Below are 26737 nucleotides of genomic sequence, written 5' to 3' on the forward strand. Positions count from 1 at the left end.
GCTGGTTGCCTGGTTACAAGTGTGTCCAGGTCTGCACATATAACTCCAGTCTTACAACTGCATTGGTTGTTGGTGTTTATGCAGGGTACAACATAAAGTGATGTCTTTAGTTTGTCAAGCTTTGTATACTCCAGCACCACAGTACTTAAATAGCCTTTGAAGGTTTATTGTACAAGTAGATTGAGATCAGAGCATGCAATGTTGCTATTAATGCTGAAAGCTCGTTTTACAGATACTAGAGCTTCCACTATTGCTGTTGCGGGAGTAAAGTTGTGGAATGGCCTTCCTGGCCTTTTACGGTTAGGAGTTAATAAGATGGAATTAAAAAAAACAAAAAACTGAAGACTCAACTTTTTGCCACTGCATTTTTGTTAGCCACTTAGAGGACATTCTAAACCAGCGCCTAAACTTAAGTGTCAGTAAGCGCAATGCTTTGACTAAATTAATTGAAAAATGCCGTTAAAACTGCAAGAAACAGCGAGGCTTAAGTGCCTACCGGCACCTAAATAAAAAGGTGCCGGAATTACAACTAGGTAGCCACTTTAGACCATGGAATGCCAAAGTGGGAGAGGCCAAGGCTGGAAGTGGCTTTAGGTGGGCTAAAGCAGCTACCTAGTCATGATTCACACCAAGATAAGCTGCTGAAATGTAGGCCCGGAAAACCTATGCCATTAGCTGATTAGCAGGGGAATTTATCCTCGATCAACTGAACCGGCTGTGGCAGATAGAGGACCCCCCCACCTCCGAAATCAGCAGTAGGGATGCCCATTTCCTCCTGCCTGACAACTGCAAAACTTCCCCCACCCTGACCCCTAAAATTGGCAGGACAGATGCCTACTACCTCCTGCCTGAGAACACACCACACTCTAAACCTCCCCTCCTGTACTTTAAATGAAAAACCGGCAGATGGGATGCCTACTTTTCCTGCCGGCAGGCCCATGTCTTCAAAATGACGGGCCTTCCCCTTCCTAATGCATCCTGGAATGCACTGGGGAGGGGCCTATAGATCTGATACAGAGCCTGAATCCGAGCTGCTCCAACGAGATGGTGGAGGGTAGTCACTATTAAAATTCCCCCGGATCTGGGGGTCTTGATGTCCATGACGGTCCCTTCCATATATCATATAAATGTGGACAAGCTACTGCAGAAAACAGCACTCTTAGTTTGATACTTGGAAGGATCTTCCCCTCTCGTTATTGGGCCCCATCAGTTTGGTTAGGATGCTTATTTTTCCAAAGTGGCTTTATGTGCTGCAGACTCTTCCATTGAGACAGACAGGGAAGGATCTGCGTCGTTTCAATAGAGAAATTATTCGCTTTGTTTGTCTGCAAAGAAATCAAAATTACCATTGAATCTGCTCCTGGGGAATTGGTCGCAGGGTGAACTGGATTTGCCTGATGTTAAGGTTTATAATTATACTTGTTTGCTACAACATTTTGAGGATTGGATGAATTAGACTTGTTGTTATACTCCTCTTCACATGAGTACTATGCTCCATTCAATGTTTTTGCCCTGCTTCATAGTCCCCGGAGTGAGGTTCCCGCCCATATACGGGCTAGCGTTCTATTTTGTTCTTTGCAAGTTGCTTGGCGTTGGCTCCTGAAATGCTTGGAGGGGGACCCACAGGTCACTGATCTCTTGCCGTTAAGGGGTAATTCAGCCTTTCAACCAAGCTGGGAGACGGGGATTTATTTGTTATGAGAAGCGAGAGATATTTCCCGGTTGGAGCACCTTCTCGGGGAGGAGGGGGAGTTACTGCCCCATGCTGAATTGCACTTGGTGGTAGGGGATACCTGGGGAGCGTGGTTTGTGTGTCACCAAGTGGGGCATTATGTGGGGCACAATTGGGTCAATATTTGGGGGCTAGATTATAGGGGGGGGGCTTCTCCCGGGAGGAGGGGGCTCCCTTATCGGTATCATGAATTTGTAAGTCTACAGGTTTTGCTGCCACATAAAGACTATCTAAAAATTTGGGGCAGTTGGGAAATGGAGTTGCTAGTAAATTTGGGACACTGGGATATAGCCCGCACTCTACAGGCGATGCCAAGGGTGACCCCGTGTGCTTGGTTGCGGGAAACATATTATAGGGTAACATTGAGAGCATATTATATTTGTAAATAATTATGCTACTGTGGAAGTCTTCCATCACCCGTTTGTCACAAGTGTGGACAGGAGGAGCACACCCTGGGACACACTTTTTGATCCTGTCCAGTCATACGTTTTTGGAGCCGTATAGTCTCTTGTATGTCAAGCTTGCTTGGTAGAGTTCTACAGGGTACACCTACTCAGTTGGTTTTGGGTTTGCCTGAGTATTATGGCCTTCTGCCTCGGGGAAACCTGACTCTCTGTAGGAAAATGAGCCTGTTGGCCAGGAAATGTATCCTAAAATATTGGACAGTCCAGGACCCCCCAGCATTCTGGCATTGGTGGAACCAGTTGCATCAGATGGCTACCTGGGAGGCAAGGGATGCCAGGGGATTGCGGAAACGGAAGCTCTTATTTTTGAGCATTTGGGAACCCTATTTGCAGTCCTTGCATCTCAGAGGCTGTAGTGTGAAACTTATGTGGTTGTCTTAAATTTGGATTGCTTGCTGTGGAATGGGAGGAAAGTACCTCGGGGGTAGAGGGGTAGTTCTGGTGGATGGTTGTACATTTGAACATGTGAATGAGCTATTTGGGTGGGGAGGGGGTATTATTTGTCTTTGTTCTTTCTGTAGACAGCTATTATCCCAATTTTTTTGTAAATAAAAATTGTTTGAACATAAAGGGAGGGCGGGGGAGTTAGGTTATTGATTTAATATCCTGTACAGTCAAACCTCAGTTTACAAGTGCACCGGTTTGTGAGTGTTTTGCAAGACGAACAAAACATTTTCACAAATCGTAACTTGCAAACAGAGCATTGACTCGATTTGTGAGTCCCCCGCCAGCAAATGCTGCCCCCCGCGAACCGGCATCGCCCCCCACGCGAACTGGCATCCCCCGCCCAAACTGAAAGCTTACCCCCCAATGTGGCACTGGCACGCAGCACCAACCCACAGGAGATGCCGGTGCCCGAAGATTGTGCCTCTCCTTCGACTGGGCCTTGAGCATCTGCGCATGTTCAAGGCCTCCTGGCTCTCGTTCTCTCTGAGAATCTCAGAAGGAGGCGGGAGCCAGAAGGCTTGAGCATGTGCAGATGCTCAAGGTCCAGTCAGAGGAGAGGCATGATCTTCGGACACCGGCACCTCCTGTGGGTTGGTGCTTCGTGCCGGTGCCACATTGGGGGGTAAGCTTTCAGTTTGGGCGTGCGGGAGGGGGGGTGGACGTTCACGAGGGGGGGCCGTGCCGGTTCGCAGGGGGGCAGCGTTTGTGGGCAGTTCGCGGGGGGGGGGGGGAGATGTGAAAGTGCACCAGTGGCCTCGGCGGTGGGGGAGGGGGTCTTTTGGGGGTGGGGTGGAGCAGCGCCGGTGGCCGGGGGATTGAGAGGTGGAACGAATCAAGCAAGTATCCCTTACCTTCTATGGGGAAACTTGCTTTGATATACGAGTAAATTGGTTTACGAGCATGCTTCTGGAACGAATTATGCTCATAAACCAAGGTTCCACTGTATTTGAAAAATTTTGATGCTGGAGTTCATGGATTCACTACGTTGTCACTTTTGAATGATTTTTGTTTTATAGTTGTATTATAGTTGTTCTTTATTCTATGTATCTCTATGATCTCTCTTTTCATCAATAAAAATTGTTTGAACATAAAATTCCCCACGGAAGGAGGTCGTGAGCCTGCAATTGCCCTGACGAAGGAAACATAACGGGATACTCTATCGAGCAACCAGTTCTCATGCTCTTAAGATAAGCCTCTCCTTATTTATTACTTTTTCACAGCTTGGACACTTTAAATCTGATGATTAATTGGTATAACAGTTTTCAGCGATTTATTTTGTGTTTTTCATTTGATTCTCTTCATTTCACTGGGACACTTAAACATAATGTGGAAAGGCATATGATGTAAGAGACACACCTGCTTTGTACCATTTTATTTCTGATGTAATAATTGCAGATTGCTCTGGTGGACTCTGCTTTAGTCAGATTCTTTGAATTACTGACACCTTCCATGTTTATTCCACGTTTAAAAACCTTTGCATAAAACTATATATAAAAAAAGATATATAGGGCAGACTTTTCTGTGGAGATCAAAATAACCATGGCTTCCTGTGGGGGAGGAATATGAGACAGAATGCTGAACCTGATGGTTCATGTTCTGATTTAGCTTGACTTACATTGTTTTTATGTTTAGGAGGAAGCATGGAAATAGCTCCTTAATTTTGAGGCTGGTTTGATTAGAGAGATGTTTAAGCATGTTCCTGCTGTGTTACTCATGCCTATTTAATTTTGGATATTCAGGTCTTTCATGTGCCATTAGAGGAGAGGAAGTACAAAGATATGGCTCAGTTTGGAGAAGGTGAACAGGCAAAGATCTGTGTGGACATCATGCAAAAGACTGGAGCACAGCTTGAGCTTTCACTTGCAAAAGATCAGGGCCTTTCTATCATGGTTTCTGGCAAGCTGGAGGCAGTCATGAAGGCTCGAAAGGAGATTGTCACCAGACTCCAAACCCAAGTGAGTATACCCTTGTCTTGTGTGAGCCCTGTCAGTGTACACAGAACATATACAGATATGGGGGAATAGCTGTTTTGTCCATTCCTAACCTTTCTCTATCTTGCATGCTTATTTTACTGTTCTAGTGTAACAGCTTATCCTTAGACAAGCAGGCAGCATATTCTCACATGTGGGTAATATCATCCATGGAGCCCGATACGAATAGTAGTAAAGTTTTATAAAGTTCATGACTGTCTGCACCTTTATAAGCCTAGACCTATTCTTAAACCTTTTCTTCATCCATTCTGGGACTTTTACTACCAGCTAACTAGATTAAAAACAGGTTCACATTCATATCTTCGACATCCGTTCTGGACTTCTAAACTACCTCCCCCCCCCTTTTTTTTTTTTTTTTTTTTTTACAGCTATTATTCCAAGGCTTCCCTTTGGTGTGTTATTGTTTTCTACCGGTTTACTGCACCTGTTACTCATTGGTTATGGTCAAGGCTCTGTAACCCAACCCTGATCCAAATTCAATTTCAGCTCTATTACCGGTTTCAGGTCCCTACCCTGCTGATGTTTTCTCTGTTAGTCACCTTCATGCCTGATATTCTATTTTTCTCTATGGCTCACAAGAACCAACAGGGCTTCCTTCCTGGCTAAGGCAAAGAGCATGTAAACCAGGGGTGTCCAACCTGCGGCCCCGTGAAGTATTTTGTGCGGCCCAGGTTGAGAGCGATGCAGTGTTTTCTTCTGCTGCCTCTGAGTGTTTACCGTCTTGCTGGCTCCCTCCTCTGTTTTGCTGCAGTGTTTGCACAGCCCCAGAAACATTTTTTTCAGCCAATGCGGCCCAGGGAAGCCAAAAGGTTGGACACTCCTGATGTAAACATTCACCACCAGCCGTTCAAATTGAAATCTCTGCTGGTGACTATGGTATGTTGAACTTCAAAGGATTTCCAATCAAAATCTATCTCAGTTATCTGACAACACTGCTGTTCATATCCTGTGATGTTGGTTTTCTAGCTTGCTGCATCCACTCCAAGTTAACATTTCACTTATTGCTTTTACTTGGGAACTAGGTGCTATTTGCAGTAGCTTCTTTGCACTCCCTTTTCAGGGTTCTAAAGTCGATTCTGTGCATTTCTGGTGTGGTACTATTATTTTTCATTCCCCCACAACAGGGGTAGGCAATTCCGGTCCTCAAAAGCCGAAATCAGGTCAGGTTTTCAGGATATCCACAATAAATAGGCATGAGATAGATTTGCATCTCAAGGAGGCAGTGCATGCAAATCCATCTCATACATATTCACTGTGGATATCCTGAAAACCTGACCTGGCTCCAACTCTATAGGACCGGAATTGCCTAACCCTGCCCCACGACAATGTCTGGTTTTTTTCCACTCTTAGTATTTATCACATGTTTTCAGCTAGAATTAAAGTTTCCAGCAGTAAGTGCTCCCCATGGTTTATCTAGCTTTTATTGCTACAATGCAAAATTAATGCCTTGCAGAGTGTATGATTCTTTTCTGCTGGGCTACTGAACTTTCTGTTCTACTACCAGCCTTTCTTACATAATTTCTCTTACTCTCATTATCTGTACAATAATACTTCCCTTCTGGTTGCACAGTTACTCTATTTCTCTCTCCTGCTTTGTGGTCACCTTATTTGTATAGCTCTGCTTTACCTCTCTTACTTCTTAATAAAAACCTATGTAGCAACTCTAACTCACTGGCACATTGCCTCTGTCCATTTTATTTGGTCACCTTCAACTCTACGGTATTCCTTCACCTTCAGTTGGTATCTCTTAGTTCAAGGGTAAACTAATAATTTGGTATCAAGCAGTTCATTTAACAGGCATGACTTTGTCTAGTTTGGTTTTTGGTTTTTTCCCCTAATCTTTCAAAAAAATAAAAAATTGAGAACAGAATACAACTGTCTTTTGATCATTCTACAGTTTACTTCCATTAGTACCCGCATTTTGTCTTGCTGTACTTCTCCACTATTTATAAGCAGATTATGGTTGCTCTTTTTCCCCCTTTCCTTCCTTTCATAAAGGATTCAGAACTTGAGACCATTGAGATGCTACAGTCCACTAAGCTGTTCTGAGATGAAGCCTTGCAAAGGGGATAGCATGAGCTGTGGAGACCATGTGACCCATGAGTTGCATCATCTGTCTCACTGTGGAGTCGGTAGATAAATCTTTTGACTCAGACTCCTCAGTTTCTGGTACCCATGACTCCTAGTCCAGGTACTCAAAATTGTTTCCGACTCCACAGCCCTAGATAAATTCTTTGACTCCAACTCCTCAGTTTCTGATACCTATGACTCCAACCCAAAATTGTCTTTGACTCCACAGCCCTGGATGAATTGCAGAGTAGAGACTTGAGTGCAAAGATGAAGCAAAGAGTCTTCATATATTCTCTTGATTCTCAAGTTTCTGAGCTCATTACTCTCCTCTTCTTTCAACAGAAGATTGAGACTGGTTTGTACAATAACATTGCATATCCTTTTCTTTGTTTTCCTTCCATATAACGATATACCACATTTCCATTCCCCATGGCTTTACTACATTTCTTTGCTGGTTTCCCTTTTTCCCTAGCATATTTCTTAGAAAGAACTACTACTTCTTACCAGCCTTGCACTGGCTCTGATAATTTTCAAGACATACCAGAGCGCTCTCACAGCCCTCAATGGGAGTATTTTTAACATGTGGCTTTGCTTCCAGTCCGCCACTATTTCTTTCTATGGTCCACAGTAACATTTTTCTCTCCTTATTACTGTGTTTTTTTCCTAGTTTCCTTGAAACTATTCTAACCAATGAGAACCATGCTTTCATATTGCTTGACAAAATTCCCTTTTACTCCCATCTGTGTAAAATTCCCTTTCACTCTCATCTGTGTTTTCCTGAGTCACATCTTTACTTGCTTTTTGGTCTGGTTGTCCATATATGTACATTTGCCAGTATCCATTTTTTTCTTTTTTCTTTTCTCTTTGAATCTTTCTGTCGTCTTCCTCATCTATGCTTGAATTCCCCTGTTGACGAGCATAGGTAAAAACCATGGGCTCGCAAAGAAGTTGAGAGGTTTAAAAAAAGAGGCTGCTGCTGCCGGGGATCAAGTCAGGGCTCCCCTCCCCCAAAAAAATACGCAGCACAAGGAAAGCAGATGGTCTGCGCATGCGCCTGGATCGCACACTAGCGATCCGTGTTGGCACATGGGGGGTGTTCCTCTAATCGCTCCATTAGAATATTGTTACTTGAAGAATCCATCGGACCTGCCTGGATCAGACACGGATCGATCACGATTAGGCAGATTAGTGAATCTAGCCCTAAGTCCAGTATGGCCCTATCCTGTGTTTATAGATGACCAGAAAATTTTATAATACGGTGCAGTATTCCTCAGTCCCCTATCAACTACTCTTTTATGCCACCACACTACCAAAAAATTCTGGGGAGAGTACTGTTATCAAATATGTAAAGGTTGAGAAGGGTTTGTTCATAATGTCATACAATTGTACTACTGTGGCGTTTTTTGACTCAATATGACGTCAAAATAATGGGCAAGTTTAATGGAGGAATGCGGCGAAATAGGGGACAGCCTTGGAACATTTTAGTGGCGTAACATGTCAGTCCCCAGCTGATGATAACTTCAAAGAGACACAAGTGCTTTATTTTCCTTTGAATCTATAAAAATGAATGCTAAAAGTAAGTAATATTAAAAACAAGAGCAAAGTGGATCAATGATGATGGGATTGCAGTTTTTCTAAAGTTGATATGAGTTTACTGCATATATTTCTGAAAATCCAATTAATGTTGATATTTAATGTTGCACAATATCATTTTGGTAATTGCTCCAAAGTGCTACCTTAAACATATAGCCAAATGATTGGTGTTTCCAAAGTATACTTTATACAAAGTATACTCCATAAGATGTACCTGACCTTAAGGCGCACCCTAGATTTAAAGGAGGAAAACAAGAAAAAAAACCATCTGAACCAAATTCTCCCTGCCAAGCTCTGCACCCTGTCCCCCCTTCCCTGCCTGGCTCTGTACCCTGTCCCCCCCTCTGTTAGTCTAGTGATAGGCAGGGACAGGGCACAGGGCAGGCAGGTAGGGACAGGATAGGGCAAGCACTAAAGCTTCCTAAAGTTACCAGTTGATTCCAGTTCATAATCAGCTGAGCGAGTTCAGATTTATTCCTACTATAAAAGCGGCCAGTTAGTTCAGGTTTTTTTAAGATCTTGGGATAGTAAATCCAAGCTGTCCCTCAGCACTGCCCAACAAAGTTATTTCCAACCTCAAGTCTCCGAAGAGCTTCTTGCGCTCCAGGTACTGCTGCCTTCCTGAGCCATCCTTGTCAAGGCCCTGATAGAGGAGCTTGGGTTTGGCAGAAGGCTCCTGCAGCGACGGAGCCTGGGTCTCAGCTTTCTCCTTTGGAGCTTGCAGCCAGGTGGCGCCGATCTCGGGCAGGCCGTGTTTGACAACAAAAGAAAATAATTTTACTTATGTTCACACTTTGTCCTTTTCCACATTTCAGAGTTATTGTGTGAAATAATCTGATTAGAAATTTCTCATGATATGGTTAGAAAGATACTAACTTATAAAGTTGAAATTTTTCTAGTTCTTGAAGGGATTGATCTTAGCAGATTTGGTTTTAATATAAATCAAACCTTGTCTTTTTTTTTTTTTCCCCTTGTCCAAGGCTTCTTCTACTGTCATAATTCCTAAGGAGCACCACCGCTTTGTTATTGGCAAAAGTGGTGAGAAGCTGCAAGACCTAGAACTGAAAACTGCCACAAAGATCCAAATTCCCCGCCCAGATGACACTAGCAACCAGATAAAGATCACTGGCACCAAGGAGGGCATAGAGAAAGCACGGCATGAAATTCTGCTTATCTCTGCTGAGCAGGTATGTTTGTTTATAGGCCATTGAGTTGATACATATGATATGGAATGACCTGGAATTAAGTGATTTTCATCCCAGACCAGAGTGTGCAGAGCTATTAAGAATAATAATTAATAAAATTTCTTGGGGGAAATGGGAATTAAGGGGATGGGGTACATGCTAGTTTCAAGTTTTTTTTATTAAAATTTGATGTACATGCATTGTCAAATATTTCAAGGCGTATTATAATTCTAAAAATGGGGGAAAACAATACAACATAGTAAGTACATACAAATTCCAGACTGATACAAAAAGGATAATGGAATGAACTACAATAATTATAGCAAAGAGAGAACATATTGTATATGGATAGCACATCAGGGTGAGGCAAGAGGTAGAGAGAAAAAAAGAAAGGAGAGAAAGGAAAAAAAAAAGAATATAACACAGAAAAGTTAAAAATTAAAAACTCGGGAATATGAAGGATTAGTCCTAGAGTAATCCTTATATCTACATCTCAAAGGCATCCTTATAGTCCAGTGGCAATGCAACAAAGTGCAGTTTGATCCCTAGTCCAACTTTTACATCCAGGGCTGGTGAGGGAGATGATTAGGAGAGGGCTGTTCCAGATATTATACAGCTGAACATCTTTTGTGAAAGAATCTTTCCTGGCACTTTTTTCTCCTTGGAGCATGTCTCTACTACTTCCAGACCCTAGCCAAACAGCTTCAGGTGGCCAGGAATCCTTTGAGAGCCCCTAGGCAGGAGAAGTTATTCTTTTCTCCCATGGGCCCTATTGGTCAGAGGATCAGAACCTGGTTCTCATGCACTGTAATGCAGAGCCCTGCAGCCTGAACCACAGGTTTCATCTACTTCCTGCATTTTATAAAGCCATGTTGCTCAGATCTGTGGAGGCACAACTAAGCAGTCAGATTTTCAGGATCGCCACAAACAATATGCATGATAGAAATTGCTTAAGGGTCTTCATTATATTCAAAAGTATCTCTTGACACATTCATTGTTTTAATCCTGAAAACCCAACTGCTTAGGATATGAGATTGTGTGCTCCTGTTGGCGTTAGCAGTTTCTGGGTTTTGTTTCTTTTTGCTACACTTTTTTTAAACAAATTTTTGGTGAAGTAATGAAATCTGTTAATATGAAAGATCCAGGAAAAAGGGATTGAAAAGGAAATGAGCTGTTGCAATAGTTGGTGCTTATTTCCTTTTCCTTTTTAAATCATTTTAATGTAGATTGCTTTGTATTTGTCCTAGATTTGAAATATTTCAAGTACAGGGGAACCTTGGTTCCAGAAGTATGCTCGTAAACCAAATTGCTTGTATATCAAAGCGAGTTTCCCCATAGGAAGTCAGGTAAACTCGCTTTGATTTGTTCCACCACCACCTCCTCCCCTCCCCCCCGTGCTACCAGCGTTGCTCCATCAACCACCCCCCCACCCCGCTCAAACCAGCATCGCACTCCCCGCCTGCGAAGGCACCCCCCCCCCGCCGCGAGAACCGCATTGCACCCCCGTGCTGTAAGCGGCATCCACCTGCCCGCCCACCCAAACAAGCTCCTTACCCCATCTGCTACTTACAGGTGCCATTTAAGGAAAGATCCCGCCTCTTGCCTGGGCTGAGCCTTGAGCATCTGCGCATGCTCAAGGCCTTCTGGCTCTCGTTCTCTCAGATCTCGGAGAGAACGAGAGCCAGAAGGCCTTGAGCATACGCAGATGCTCAAGGCTTACCCAGGCAAGAGGCAGGATCTTTCCTTAAATGGCACCGGCACGCAGCAGATGCGGTAAGAAGCTTGTTTGGGCGGGCGGGCGGATGCTGCTTGCAGCACGGGGGTACGATGCAGTTCTAGTGGGGGGGTGCTCATTTAGCGGGACAGCGCTCGTTTTGCAAGTTAAGGTTTGCGGGAGTGTTTTGCTCATCTTGCAAAACACTCGCAAACCAAGGTTCCACTATTCCTCACTGAAACCTGGTTAACCTCAGACACAGACCCTAGAATAAAAGAAGTATGCCCGCCGGGATACAAAATAACAGTAACCTGCAGAGAAAAAAAAAGAGGAGGAGGACTAGCAATAATAATCAAGAACTCCCTAACTCTAAACATACTTGAAAAAACATCCACTCCGCAAATGGATTTCCTAGCGTGTCAACTCACAAACCCAACACTAAAAAACTCACTAAACTGCTTACTCTGCTACATAACACCAGGAAACTGGACCACAGTGAGACCTGAATTTGAAAACTTCATCTACCAAAACTCATTAACAGCAGAATATAACCTCATCCTAGGAGACCTAAACCTACACCTAGAAGACACAACCTCCACACCAGCAAATAACTGTCTATCCTTCCTCAATGCCTTATCCTTCCAGATCCTAAACCCACAAACCACCTATGAAAAAGGTCATCAACTGGACATTGCTGCATTCATGTCTCACCAACCATCCAATCCAGCAATCCAAACGCCTAACGGAACATGGTCCCCATCCCTATGGTCAGACCACTACACATACAACTTAAACATCAATTGGACCAAGACCAAACACACACCTCAATCAAAAAAAACCACATATACCACACGCAAACATATCGACCCAACCATTTTTTGGTCAAATGTAGACGAAACTATCCAAGACTGCGACCCAAAAAACTTCATCTCCCACTGGAAAAATGTATCCACCAACATCCTTGATGATCTAGCCCCCCTACAAACCAAAACCAGAACCAGCAGGAAATCAGACCAATGGTTTGATAATGAATTACTCCAACTCAAAAGACAGTGTAGAAGATTAGAAAGAAAATGGAGAAAAAAGAACCAAGATCAAACAAAAACCGACTGGAAAAAAATCAACAAACAATACAAAAATCTACTAAGGGATAAGAGGAAAAGCTACTATACTAATCTCATAGGCACGGAAACCCAAGATTCCAAAAAAATATTCCAAATCCTGAAAGAATTAACAGACACCAAACCATACACTACCACCACGAACACCCCTCCACCATCACCCACCCTCTTAGCAGAACACTTCAAGAACAAAATTACCAACACCAGAGCCACTCTCATCCTTAACCCATCCCATCAAAACCCAATCACAATCCACCCTACAGGAAAAGAGGCAACCGCAGCAGACAGAATTTGGACTCAATTCCCCAACATACAATGGTCAGAATTCAACAAATTCTACAAAAAATACAGCCATGCCTCCTGTGACCTCAACCATTGCCCCTCATATCTCCTTACCACCTCTAGTGTAAAATTCCGCACCATAACTCTACAATGGATTCAATTCACGCTCACAGAAGGCACATTCCCTGCTGACCTCGGTGAAATCGTCATCACCCCAATCCAAAAAGACCCAAAAGCACCACAAAACCACCCATCTAACTTTAGACCTATAGCCTCAATTCCGCTATATGTCAAAATTATAGAAGGCCTAGTAGCCAAACTCCTCACCGATTACATAGATGACCACAACCTACTCCACCCCATGCAATCAGGCTTCAGAACAAACTTCAGTACAGAGACACTACTAGGCTCCCTTATGGATACCGTCAGACAACAACTTAGTACAGGGAAAAAAATGCTTCTCATACAACTGGACCTAACTGCGGCATTCGACTTAGTGGACCACAACATCCTTCTACAGATCTTAGATGCAATAGGCATCTCAGATAAAGTATACTCTTGGTTTGAAGGATTCCTAAAACTCAGAACCTACAGTGTAAAATCAAACAAAGAAAAGTCAGAATCCTGGTCAAACCCCTGCGGCGTACCACAAGGATCTCCACTATCCCCTACCCTCTTCAATCTCTACACTGCTTCTCTAGGAACGCATCTGGACAATCTGGGCATAACCACCTATAGTTATGCGGATGACATCACCATCCTCATCCCATACGATCATTCTAAACCTACCATGACAGACAAACTTCACCAAACACTTGAAACAGTCACAACCTGGATGAAAAATCACAAACTTAAACTCAACCAAGACAAAACCAAATTCATCCTCCTCGAAAATGACAAGGTCCAAACCACAACCAACTTAGATATAAACGCAATCAAATATCCCATCCAAACCACCATAAAACTACTTGGCATGACCATAGACAGATGCTGCACTATGCAACCGCAAATAAATAAAACAATTCAGAAATCATTCGCAGTCATGAGAAATCTGAGACAAGTCCGAAAATTCTTTGAAAGAACACAATTCCAACTTATAGTACAATCCCTAATACTAGGTATATTGGACTACTGTAACATCCTCTTCCTTCCTTGCCCTGCAACTACGATAAGACAACTCCAAACAATCCAAAATACAGCTTTGAGACTCATCTACTCATTGAAAAAACATGACCACATCACTGAAGCCTTCATCAACTCACATTGGCTTCCAATCCAAGAAAGAATCCAATTCAAATTCTACTGCATATTATTTAAAACCCTACACGGAGACAGCCCATCATACCTGAACAATCGCCTCATCCAAGCACCCACTACCAGACACAGAAAAACGCACTCCCCATTCATACCCCCCCCAATCAAGGAAGTAAAAAGAACAAAACTACACGACGGCCTCCTAGCCACTCAAGCCGCAAGGCTGGACAACCAGATCTCCAACCTTCTGATGACCACCCCAGACTATAGGACATTCAGAAAAGAAATAAAAACCACACTTTTCAAGAAATTCCTGAAGCAGCAATAACACCACGACCTCTTAGTAACTCTAAAACTGACATTTGATCTACCCATTACTGCACTAATAATAACAAAAGAATCTCCACTATGACCACCTATTAACTCTCTTACAAACCACCTCACCCTCAACAACCCGCTAAATGTTTATAAGATCTACAACTTACCTCTCTAGCTAATCATTGTAACTCTGTTTTTTTAAATTAACCTTTTGTAATCCGCCTTGAACCGCAAGGTAATGGCGGAATAGAAATCCCTAATGTAATGTAATGTAATGTATATGGAATAGAATAAAGGATGGTATCCTTAGACAAGGAAAGGGGTAGGGGATGGGAATAATCTGAGTATAGTCGGATTAAAATGTGTAAAGATAACTTCAGAGCATCAACATCTATTCCCCACTCAAGCCATGCATGGTCATATTTTGTCTAATTTGCTGATCTTTATCTTTCAGGACAAGCGTGCTGTGGAGCGTCTGGATGTGGAGAAGGTTTATCATCCTTTTATTGCTGGCCCTTTTAATAAACTTGTGACGGAAATCATGCAGGAAACAGGGACACGTATCAACATTCCACCCCCTAGTGTCAACAAGACAGAGATTGTTTTCACGGGTGAGAAAGAGCAACTTGCCCAAGCTGTGGCACGGGTCAGGAAGATCTATGAGGAAAAGGTGTGTGTGCATACCTAAAACTGTCATTTGAGAGAAGAGAATGAAGCAGGGTGGGCTTAATACAATTTGGGAAACCTTAGTACTGTATAAACTTTGGCAGATTAGTGGCTTGGGTAAATATATAACCTCCTTTTTAGATTTGCTTTTAAATGGGTAGATGTTTTGTATTGATCCACAAGACACAAATAAGAATAACTTTGCTGAGATCCTGTAGAGTTTGATTGCTATAAAAATAAGCTGGGGTGTTTTTTTTTTTTTTTAGGTAAAATCAGATTTCTAATATTGCCTCTGTTCAAAGTGCTTAAGCACAAGACACTATTCTGTTATGTCCCTTCCGGATTCAGTATACTAAGTATTCAATCCCTTCCTGTAATCTGGGAGTGCAGAAATTCAAACACTTTTATGAGCATGTGCTTCTCCTACCTTAAAGAGGGAGTTAGAACCCTTTACAGCAAGCATGTCAAACTCTCAGCCCACAGGCCACATGTGACCCAGCCAGTGTAATCCAATAAGTTATAACTAGAGTCACAAAATTTCTCCCGCAATCCATCGGTGCTGAGCAGTCGTCTATTTAAGCCAGATGAAAACAACGATACAATGTATGAGTATAACTAGTTGCTTATTCTTAAGTACTATGATGTAGACACCTTTGGTAACCGAGACAAGTTTGAGCCTCTAGTCATAACGCACCATTTCCCCCCAACTAATACTAGCAGTGAATCAGACGATAATACCTACCATGCCATTAGTCTTGTATTGACTTGCTTGGTGCAACTAACAGGAAATATTTCACCTTCGAAGTACAATAAAAATACAAGTGTAGGTTTATTTACGTTGCACTTATTCATTTGTGCAATTATTCTGTGTCTGGTAAGTTAATATTTAAGAAAAGATACTGATTTTTATTGAAATTTTTTTTGTGTTAACGATTACTCATTTATTTCAGCTCTCTGTATTCAGTATGTGTTTATCAAAACCAAGTGGTAGTTAAACTAAACAAAAAATTGTTGATCATTGAAATTTCCAAGAAAAGTGGGAATTGGCGTATTTTTTTTGCTATGAAGTAAAAGATAGCATTATTTCATATCAAGTAAATCATTTTATTAGTGTGCTAAAGTTATATAACATTAAACAGCACTATGAACAGCATAAATCAAAATATGACAATTACGAAGGATTAATGAGACAATAAAAATTGGAAGAGCTCAAGTTGGGACTGAAAAAACAGTTCATGTTTACTAAAGTATCACAAGAAAGTGAAGAGGCGGTGCATGCAAGCTACGCTTTGTCGGAATTGATAGCTAAACACTCAACCTTTTACCGAAGGTGATTTCATCAAGGAATGTCTAATTAAAGCTGTAGAAATCTTGTCCTGGAAGTGTGAAGGTTTTTCAATCAATCTCTGTCTCAAAATACAGTTGCAGATAGAATTACTGTACTGATTTGGCCGGCAATTTAAGTGATCATATCAAAGCAAAATCATCTAGTTTCAAAGCTTTTCCATTGCCTGTGATGAGAATACAGACATTGGGGGCATAGCTCAATTGGCTGTGATTCTTCATGCTTGCGACATGAATTTCTAAATAAATAAATATAATTTTTATTAGAGTTTTATACTGCATATACAAACAGAACAAGTAAAACAGCTTACACAAAAAGGATTGCAAACATCACAAATCTATTCCAACCCCCCACCCCTTGGTCTTACAAGCCAGTACAAGGTAAGTATCCAAATTTCAATATTTTGAGGAATTATTGGAACTAGTACTGATACGTGGCACTACAATGTGACAAGAAATATTTATTTGTGTTTATGGACTTCTGTAGCTACAGATGGAGTTCCTTCAGTGGCCAGAAAAACCAACAGTTTTGTAGCATTACTGTGAAAAAAACAAAGTGAAACTTATGACAGATTCATCATACACATTGCATTATACATCAAGAAGTATCCTATATAATAAAACCCTAGAGCGCTCATGCGCTCTTCAAATTTCGTGATCCCTGCCGCCGTGATTTCTGATCCGTGGCAGCCAATCCGGCGGCAGGGAAAATTCTGGCCACTCCCCTCCTCCAGCCCTCACTCATCAATCGCTGGAGGAAGCGCAGGCAAGCTCTCTCCCTGCCCGCGTCCTCACTGCCCCGATTAGTGCTGGCGGCGGCTGCCGGGAGGAGGGCTTCGTGGAGCGCTCCCGCATGCCAACACCTTTACAGTCTCCTTAGTGTCCTCGCCACCCCGATTGCTGCTTCCGTGACGCAGGCGGGGATAGGAAAGGGTAAGGGAGCCGAGTCAGCGGGGGTTGGGCTGGGAGGGAAGAGAAGCGGTCTGCCTCGGGTTTTTCAAGGCCTGGCTTCTTCGGGCAGCAGCAGCGTTTACAATTCGCTGCTGTTGCCGGCTTTAGGCCTTCCTCTCAGGTGGGTCATGCCTACTTTCTGTTTCAGGAAGATGACCCAACAGAGAGGAAGACCTGAAGCTGGCAACAGCAGTGAATTGTGAATGCTGCTGCTGCTGCTGCCCGATGAAGTTCAAGGAGGAAAGGGAGCAGAGGTGGAGAGAATGGCTTGGAGGGAAGAAGAGATGGCAGGGCATGGAGGGAAGTAGGAATGTATGCCAGACCAAGGGAAAAGGAAAGGAGAAAGGAAGGAGGAGATGCCATATGGAACAGAAAGAGAGAGGGCGGACACTGGATGGAAAGAAAAGAGAGGGCAGTGAATGGAAGGGGCAAGACAGAGGGTGAACAGTAGATAGAAGGGGTAGAGAGAGGGAGACAGACACTGAATGGAAGTGTGAGGGAGAGGAGGGACAGCCACTGAATGGAAGTCTGAGGGACAGGGGGAGCAGACATTGGAAGGAAGTGGGGAGGAGAAAGAAAAAAGGGCATATGCAGGATTGAGGGAAGAGGATAGAGTTAGAAATAAAGATAGACAGGGGGCCAGGGAGAGACAGACAGAAAGAATGACAGACAGACAGCATCCAAGGAGAGAGAGACAAATAAAAAAATAAAAACACAGACATGTACTCTAGCACCCGTTAATGTAACGGGCTTAAACACTAGTTATGCATAAAGGTAATAAACATGGAAAATGTGTTGACAAAAAAAATTATCAATTTCATAAGATCTCGAGGCTTAAATTGGCGACAATTCTTTGCTTTCTTAAGAGAATTAGAAAGCGAATATTGCGGCTTGTCCTACTTTACTGAGGTACATTGGCTATCCTGCTCCAAGATCCTTAAACATTTCTGGGACTTGAAAGAAGAAATATATCTGTTTTTAATAACAAAAAATCAAGATACAACATTATTTTCTGATCCAGTATGGTTACAAGATTTATCCATTATGGTTGATATAACAATATAAACATGTGTGATCAAGTTAAAACATTCCAATGTAAGCTAGTTCTTTGGGAAAAGCAGTTGAAAAATTAAGATTTTAATGCACTTTCTGACATGCAACATAAATCAAGTTTAGGTGAAATTGCATTGTATCAAAAATACACAGAAAAGGTAGATCCAAGATGGCCGCTGCCTAAGTGATCTGGTACACGCCGCCGATTGAAGCTCTTCTAGTTGCATGGTTTTTGGCTGGAGACTACAGTTCCCGTCCTGCTCGTACCCATTTCTGCGACGCGATGCCGAAGAGGAGAAGCAGGAGCGCTGCTGGCGCCTCACAGCGCTCTGAGTTGCCGTCCCTCGGCAACATTGAAGAACTTCAGAGGATGCAGGGAGCTGATGCTGCGAATCTGAACGCTAGCCCGCTGAGGATCCCGGGTGTGAGTGAGATCAACGGGACTCCTCTTGGGCCAGACATCACCCTTAGCCCGGATGTTAGAGCACTGCCTCCTCCACCACAGTTGGCCAGCTCACCCAGGGGTCAGGAAACCCTGGAAGAAGGGGTATTACTTTCCCCAGAGGCAGACAACTTAACATCGGGAAGCTTGGAAATGGAGATCCCGGTTTGGGCAACCTCCAGGGAAGACTCTATGGGATCTACAACACCCGGAGGAGGATTGAACCAGAAGGAACAGAAACCAGAAAAACCAAGGAAAGTGAGACTCTGCACTACAATACAAGCTACCTGCTGAGGTGACCTTAGAAGCCCTCTGGGACCTGGTAGCAAATTTTGGGAAGGTAATTAGTCCCAATTTCCAACAGATTGAAAATAAACTTATCCACCACTCGGAAGAATTAGAATAATTAAAATTGGTTATGACTTCTTCTAATAGTTTACTTGAAAAGACTCAGCAGGATATGGTTTCAATTAAACAACTCCAGGAAACTATAATTAAAGACAACTTAGAAGAAAAGTGGAGTCATTAGAAAATCAGGCATGTAGTAATTTGAGATTGATAAACTTTCCAAGAATAACTATGGTAACACCTAGAGATATGCTCAGGAGATATTTATTAGAAGTTCCGGAAGGTAATCTTCCACCATTCGTCCAAGTTTATTATTTCCCTAGCAAAATTCTGCATCAACAGCAACCTCAGCCTACTGAAGGACAAGTATTGAATATTACAGAGATTCTGGAGAAGTCAGATAAGGAAGTGGTAAAACCTGCAACATTAGTAGCCACTTTGGCTCTTTCTATTGATAAATCTTGGTTATTGAGACTATTTCTAAAGAATAAACAAAAGGAATTTCTTGGCTATAAAATTCAAATGTTCCTTGATGTTACAAGAGAAACGCAAAAACGTAGACGTGACTTCCTTCTTTTGAAATCGGGGGTCATCTCATTGAGGGCTACATTTTATTTGAGACACCCTTGTAAGTGCATTGTCCGTTATCACTCAACTAAATATGTATTCTTTGAGCCCCAACATTTGACTAATTTTCTGGCGATGTCCCACCTGGACAAAGAGAAAACTCAAGTTTGAGCTCTAAAAGAAAATAGTAACTTCCTTCCTGATCTATAGGAATAGCATTACCTTTTTGATTGTTTCTTTATGTTCTCACAATTAATTCTTGGATCTAATGAGGACTTGAGCTAATTTTACCATAATAGTTTTTCTTGTATTGCTTAACATTGTTAAGTATGGATTTATATGATTGTAATATGCTTTGGTTAAATTTGCTTTCTGTTCAAGATTACTTGATATAATACTGAAATCAATAAAAATACTTAAATACAAAAAAAAAGTACACAGAAAAAAATGTAAGCCTTATAATTGAGTTTGAAACAAGATTTGCAGATTTAAAATCTTTTAAAGACAAGTTTTCTTTGTTTTTTTTTTTCAATAAATATAGAATCAGTACCTAATCAAATGCAAATGGAAGTAATTGAGATCCAGTGTGATTCAGATTTGAAGACAAAATACAATGAAGTTGGCTTACTTGAATTTTACAAATATTTGCCAGCCAGGTTTGAAAATACTCAAATTTACATATGAAATTATTTCCTAAACTAAACTAAACCTTAGGTTTGTATACCGCACCATCTCCGCATGCGCAGAGCTCGGCACGGTTTACAGAGGTTAGGGGGAAAAGAAATTACAAAGAAGGGATATAGGAGAGGGACTGAGAAGATAGAGAGGGGCAGGGTACTAGAGAATGGGAGGAGATTAGATTTTTGAGAAGAGCCAAGTTTTCAAGCGTTTACGGAAGGATTGGAAGGAGCTAGAATTTCTGAGCGGGGATGAGAGGTTGTTCCAGAGTTCCGTGGTTCTAAAGGGGAGGGATGTTCCAAGTTTTCCTGCGCGGGATATACCTTTTATAGATGGGAAAGATAGTTTCAGTTTTTGGGAGGGTCTAGAAGAGAGCGGGTTTGAGGAATTCCAGAAGAGAGGGATAACGGGAGGAAGGACGCCATGTAGAATCTTGAAGGCTAAGCAGGCACATTTATAGAGGACTCTGGAGTATACATGTTTGAAAATATTTTTATCCTTAAACAAGCAGACAGCATATTCTCACATGTGGGTGACATCATCCATGGTTCCCCCAGTATGGACAGTGAAAAGTGTAGTATCACTTTAAGCTTTAGCAAGCTTTTAAACTGCCCGCACTGCACATATGCGAGTGCCTTCCCGCCTGACGTCAGCTCACGGGGTCATCAGTTTTTCGTTTTTCTTGGAGTAAAGCAGACATATATTTTCTTTCTCTGAGTTACCTTCCCGTTTATATTTTATTTAATTCTTTTTCAAAGTATTTCTCTTCTACTGATTTTCTTTAGTGAAGAATAGTAGATACATAAAGGAACATTTGATTTTCCTTAAACTTTTTACTTTGCGGCCTTCACACAAACTTCCATCTGTGATCATTGATGGATTTTCAGCTACTTTTCTACTCAAGCCCAGCTTACCCTCTTCAACTGTATCAGACTCCGGGGCTATAGATTCAAAAAGGAAAACACTATTTAATAATGTCAGTTTTTTTTCCTTGTTTATTTCACATATAGGGCTGTAGTCAGGCTTCCAGTTCCTGGGTCTAGCTGGTATCGGAGGACTGCTCCCATCGATGACAATTAGCATTGAGTTTTCTTCGAAGCAGACTCTATGCTTAATGGACAGAGTCCTGCCATTAAGCATAGAGTCTGCTTGATGCTTGGCTTTGGGGGAAATACAGGTTGTTATTATGAAGCGCAAGCGCATCGCCTTTTCAGGCATTCGCGCTTTGACACCTGAGGCATGACCATAATCATACTACTTTATTATCCTCGGTGGACATTGATGGTGCTCCAAGAAGATGCTGTCTTACATCGATACAACTCCACCTGCTGGTACCGTTGATACACACTCTGTCAGGTATCGGTACATGCTTGGAGATTGCAGGAGGTTCACTTTTGGGTAGTCTGATCTCTACTTCACTATCAGCAACCTCGTCGGTGCCAGTTAGCATGAGCATAGTTCTCAAAAGGCATAAGGTATTGCTTCAGACTCTATCATCAAATGTCGCTCTTCCTAGTATCGACGTTCTTCAAGTCCTGGTCGATGTCATCTTTCAAACATCGCTCTATATCAGTACAGGGGCGTTTCCACCAATGTATCTCTCCTAGATCCAATGATGTAACTGTGCATCTTTGAGGAATACTTTTCCATCGACACTGGTTTGGTCCTTCTGTGCACCGCCTCGATCCCTTCAACACACTGATACCCACTTTACTCAAAGCGTGGGATATGTGTTAAGGGATCAATGGCTTTAATCTATACTTAGCATGTGCTACATTGACTATGACCTGCTTACTCTTGACACCAAGTTTCCTAGACTATTCCGTTTCGTCGGCCCAGTGCCACACAAGTCAGGTATTGATGTCGTCGATGCTTCTCTTCGTTGGACATCGGTTTTCCCTAAAGCCAGACTCTTATTTTCATCAAGGCTCAGCATGGCAGCATTCCATTTCAAGTTTCTTAATTTCCAACAACCTTTGGACTTTCATTCCCTGATGGTCTCTGTTGTGTAGACTCGCGTATAAGAGGAATTCGTCTTGGAGCATCTTTCTGGGTCCAGAACCTTCGACAAAGACTCCTGCATTGACATCGGTGCCAACATTTTGATCACGTTGTCACTGAGCTTCCTCATTCATCGAGATTCTTCATTGACATTGATGATTTGTCAACATGATATCATGAGGCATCATCTACCTCTCAGAATCCAATTCAGTCTTTTTGACCTGCTTCTGGAGACTTCTTTGTTGGGTACCGGTCCTAAGCTTAGCATTTTGAGGGCTTTAGGGTATCAAATTCAATTCTTCATCGGGATATCGCCACTAGGAGTGTAGAACCTGTAAGGTGTGTTTTTGGTTGTTTTTTTTTTCCCCTGTGGTTACTGGGGGAATCTAACATGGGTGTAGAGCCTGTTAAATTAGTCTTTTCAAAAAAAAAAAAAAAAAAAAAGGAAAAACCACCATGGGTGTAAAGCATGTAAGGTGGTCTTTTTCCTGTTTTCTGCATACAAACTTTCAAAGATGAAGGGCAATGGACATTCTTGCAGTAGAATGGTTCTCTGCTGTATCTTTTTTAAGCAGGATCAACCAGGTTTTTTTTTCTGGCCACTCTCCTTCTACTGTACCATCAATGTTTATACAGTACTGTCCAGGAAACTCCTAGACTTTCTTTGAAGTATTTTTTCCCCCTATATGTTTCTCCTATTCTTTTAAAGTACATTATCCACAACACCCTTTAACGCAATCTCCTCCTTTTTTTTATTCCAAAGAAACCCAGATGTTTGGGAGTGGCTGTAGGGGAGGAGACCGCCACATCCTTTTTAGGATGTGTTTTCATTTTCTCCAGTTTATTTCAAATGAAAGTCTCTGGACCGCAGTTTTTCAGTAAATGGTCTCATGTTAAAGTGCTGTATGGTAATATACCAATGCGTTCTCCAACATCCTAATGGATAAGTTTTAATTCTAGATCTGCTCATGCTCTGCATTCTATCTACACAGGTCACATTCATGTCCTTCTTTTTAATTTGTTTATCTCTGGATAGAGGAAATGTATATACTTGATTTTGAGCATGCAAGTTTTAAAGCATCACATGGTACTGTTCGCTATTATTCTAATGCCTAAATTAGGTTGTACTGTACCTTTATATCAGCTCCTCTGCTTTATATTCCTTTTATTCAGTACAGACGTCTTCTCTACATGGTTACATGTAGTGACCTCTTGACTTTTTAGCGTTACCTATCTTTTTTTACCTCTTGTCGTTAGTAGCTTTGTTTCTGCTACCATTGCGCAGTTGTGTCTTTGTAAGACTCGCTTTCTCATCTCTAGGCTCAAGTGGTAATGAATGTTTTCTCCATTAATCTCATTTTACGTGCCCTGGAGGTTAAAAAGAAACATAAAAAACTTGTAGGCGGTGATCTGCTTGTGTGATCTTCTGCTACAGCCATTTCTTAATGGTCTTGCAGAGTGGTTTATTTCTTGCTTTGATCAGAGACAAGAGTTTAGGGCCCTGCGGGACAGCAGAGTAGTTGGTCTTTTAGACTTTCTACTTTTTTCCTTATATATTTTGGTGAGAAATCTTGTGGTGTACACTTCTTTCTACTCATACTTCCGTCAATGAATTAAAAAAAAATTCCAATTTTTTTTTTTAAGTTCAATCAGTTTTATTGAATTTTGTAAACAGTACAAAACACAAAACAGAAAACTACAAAACTTGTATTGCAGTAAAACAGGCATTGAGATAGTAGTTGTGCAGGTAATAACAAATAAAGATTAGATAAGGTCGTGATACAGAATATTTGTAGGGCACCATATTTTTAAAAGAACAGTAATAAGATACACAAATAACTATACAGGCACAGATGTAACGATCTATGTTGATATGCAATATGTCAAAACAGGAGACCATACTTTGTTATAGGTATGGCAAGAATTAGTCTTTTCAGCTGCTATCCATTCATATTTGGAAAAGAGACAAACCGTGTTCCACCAAGAGTTATGATGTAACAATGAAAAGTTCCTCCAATTAGATAAGATGGTTTTAAACGCTATAAGAAGTAAACATTTTAGTAATCTGGATTCATATTTATCTAGTTGATGTTTCTGTAAAGCACTAGCCCCATAAATAACAATAGCAAGCGATATATCCTCACTAATATGTAAAATCTGGCTAATAGTAGACCACACATCAGACCAGAACGGTAGTAGATGATTACAATTATAGATCATGTGTACTAATGTTCCTACATCTGACATACATGACCAACATTTATTTGAAGCAATTTATTTGGACAATTTGAGTGGCGTCCAGTATGCTCGATGATAAAAGAACAGTATAGTGTGCCAAATGGCAGATGATTTTAGAGCTTTAAATGATGTAAGCCAAATTTATTTCCAATCAAATTGTTCCACTGGAACCGAAACATCATGAGCCCAAATGTCATACAGCACTACGGGAGGAGTATTTTTATGTTTGTGCAACAGCTTATACCAAGCCGATGCTTGCCCTGTGATAGCATTGATAAGGACAGCCCAGTGCAGTAAAGTAGGTTCATCAGTGGTTAGTTTAGTTTTTTTGAGATAGGCTGTTAAACAGTGTTTCAATTGAAGCCATTCATAATGGTGAATCGATTCTATATTATAAGACTTGGACAATGTTGCAAAATCCATACATTGAAGATCAAGTAACAATTGACTGATGGACCATATACCCTTCCTGCGCTAGGATTTCCATTCAATATAGCGACCCTGAATTTGCAAGCAAGGGTTTCGCCATATAGATGAACTAGTAGTGCTATTCCATTGAATGGGAGCAATTTTATCCAATTCTTGTAGTGCAGTTACAGTAGAAGATAGTATAACATTACTGCATGTCACATGCTCCTTATGAGCAAATGGTAAGTATCTTAGATTTTCTTTAGGTATTAAGGCACGTTCTAAATTCAGCCAAGCAGGTGTCTGTGAATCTGTGGTATCATGAATCCAGTGAGATCCTTGTCTACACAAAAAAGCCACATGATATTCATAGAGGCTAGGAAAATTAACACCTCCATTTTCCTTGGTACACTTTAGTTTCCTCAGGGCAATATGAGGCGTTTTAGCATGCCATAGGAATTTGACTAGCGCGGCCTCAAATTTCTTGTAAGCAGTAAGAGGGAATAGAAATGGAATCATTGACAATATGTATGTGATTTTTGGTGCCAAAACCATTTTAATGGAATCCAAGCGACCCCACCAGGATAACTTTAGTGGCGACCATCTGGTAGTGGTATGATTGATGATATCCATGATATAAGAGATGTTATAGTCCTGAGTCTCTTCAACTGAAACTCCAAAATAAATCCCTAGATATTTCAGTTTAGTAGGGGCATATTTAAGGCCCAGAGACCCGATGTCTTCACCACAAGGCACTCCAGAAAGCGGCATGACTTCTGATTTAGTCAAGTTGAGTTTATAACCAGAGACTGAGGAGTATGCAGTTATTGTACTTAGGATAGTCGGAATGGATTCTAAGAGAGTATAGATTTGTACATCATCTGCATAAGCAGTCACTTTGAAATTGAAATCAGCCAGTTGAAAACCTCGGATGGAAGCATTAGTTCGGATGTCAATCAACAGTGGCTCCAAAGCCAAATTGAACAGCAACGGCGACAGCGGACAACCTTGTCTCGTGCCTCTTGATGGACGAAAGGATTCTGATAAGACACTATTAATGCGAAGTCTAGTTGTCGGGTAGGAGTACAGTACTTTTATCATTTGAATAAAGGATTCCTTGAAACCAAACCAAGACAATACTTTAAAGAGAAATGACCATTCCACCCGATCAAAGGCTTTTTCTGCGTCTAAGGCAATGGTGACGTAGGATGAAGTCGAACCTGTTGTTTGTGATATAATATGTGAGAATAATCGTGAGTTATCACTAGCAAGGCGTCCTTTCATAAATCCATTTTGATCAGGGTGGATTAATTTGGCAAAAAAAGTTGTAGTCTAGACGCCAATAATTTCGCATATAGCTTGGCATCAATATTTATCAACGACAGAGGACGATAGTTTGAGACGTACAGAGGGTCTTTGTCCGGTTTCGGTAAGACAATAATCAGAGCTTCAGTAAATGAACCCATCGCCACTCCTTTACTGATAAGATGGTTCAAATAAGATGATAGAAATGGTAATAACGTGTCCTGAAAGGCCAGGTAGAACTCCACTGGTAGTCCATCCGGCCCTGGAGCTTTATGTTTGGCCATGGATTTCAGAGTCTCTTTGAAATGATTCAATTCCAATGGTGCAGACAACAACTTATCATCAGACTCATCTAGTTTGGGCCCATTGAGATTGTTTAGGTAATCCTCTATTGACGACATTGCAGGAATCTCAGATTTGTACAGGTTCCTATAGAAGCAATGAAACTGATGACATATTTCCTCGTCAGAGGTTACAGTTTCATCATTAGTCTTTTTAATGGCTGGTATGGTTGTTTTTTCCAATTTCAACTTCAAATATTGTGCTAGTTGATGACCAGCCTTATT

General features: G+C 41.6%; 1 protein-coding gene across 4 annotated transcripts in view; it reads left to right on the forward strand.

The window, feature by feature from the left end:
* The window catches only part of HDLBP (high density lipoprotein binding protein), a 783060-nt gene that overhangs the window by 207321 nt on the left and 549002 nt on the right, over positions 1–26737 (forward strand). For all 4 annotated transcript variants that reach the window (XM_033958794.1, XM_033958796.1, XM_033958797.1 and 1 more), the window contains exons 5-7: positions 4383–4598; positions 9278–9484; positions 14625–14840. In XM_033958794.1, the coding sequence (XP_033814685.1) occupies positions 4383–4598; positions 9278–9484; positions 14625–14840 (639 nt within the window). The remainder of the gene's footprint in view (positions 1–4382; positions 4599–9277; positions 9485–14624; positions 14841–26737) is intronic.

Source organism: Geotrypetes seraphini, chromosome 9 (genome assembly GCF_902459505.1).
Source record: "Geotrypetes seraphini chromosome 9, aGeoSer1.1, whole genome shotgun sequence".
NCBI lineage: Eukaryota > Metazoa > Chordata > Amphibia > Gymnophiona > Dermophiidae > Geotrypetes > Geotrypetes seraphini.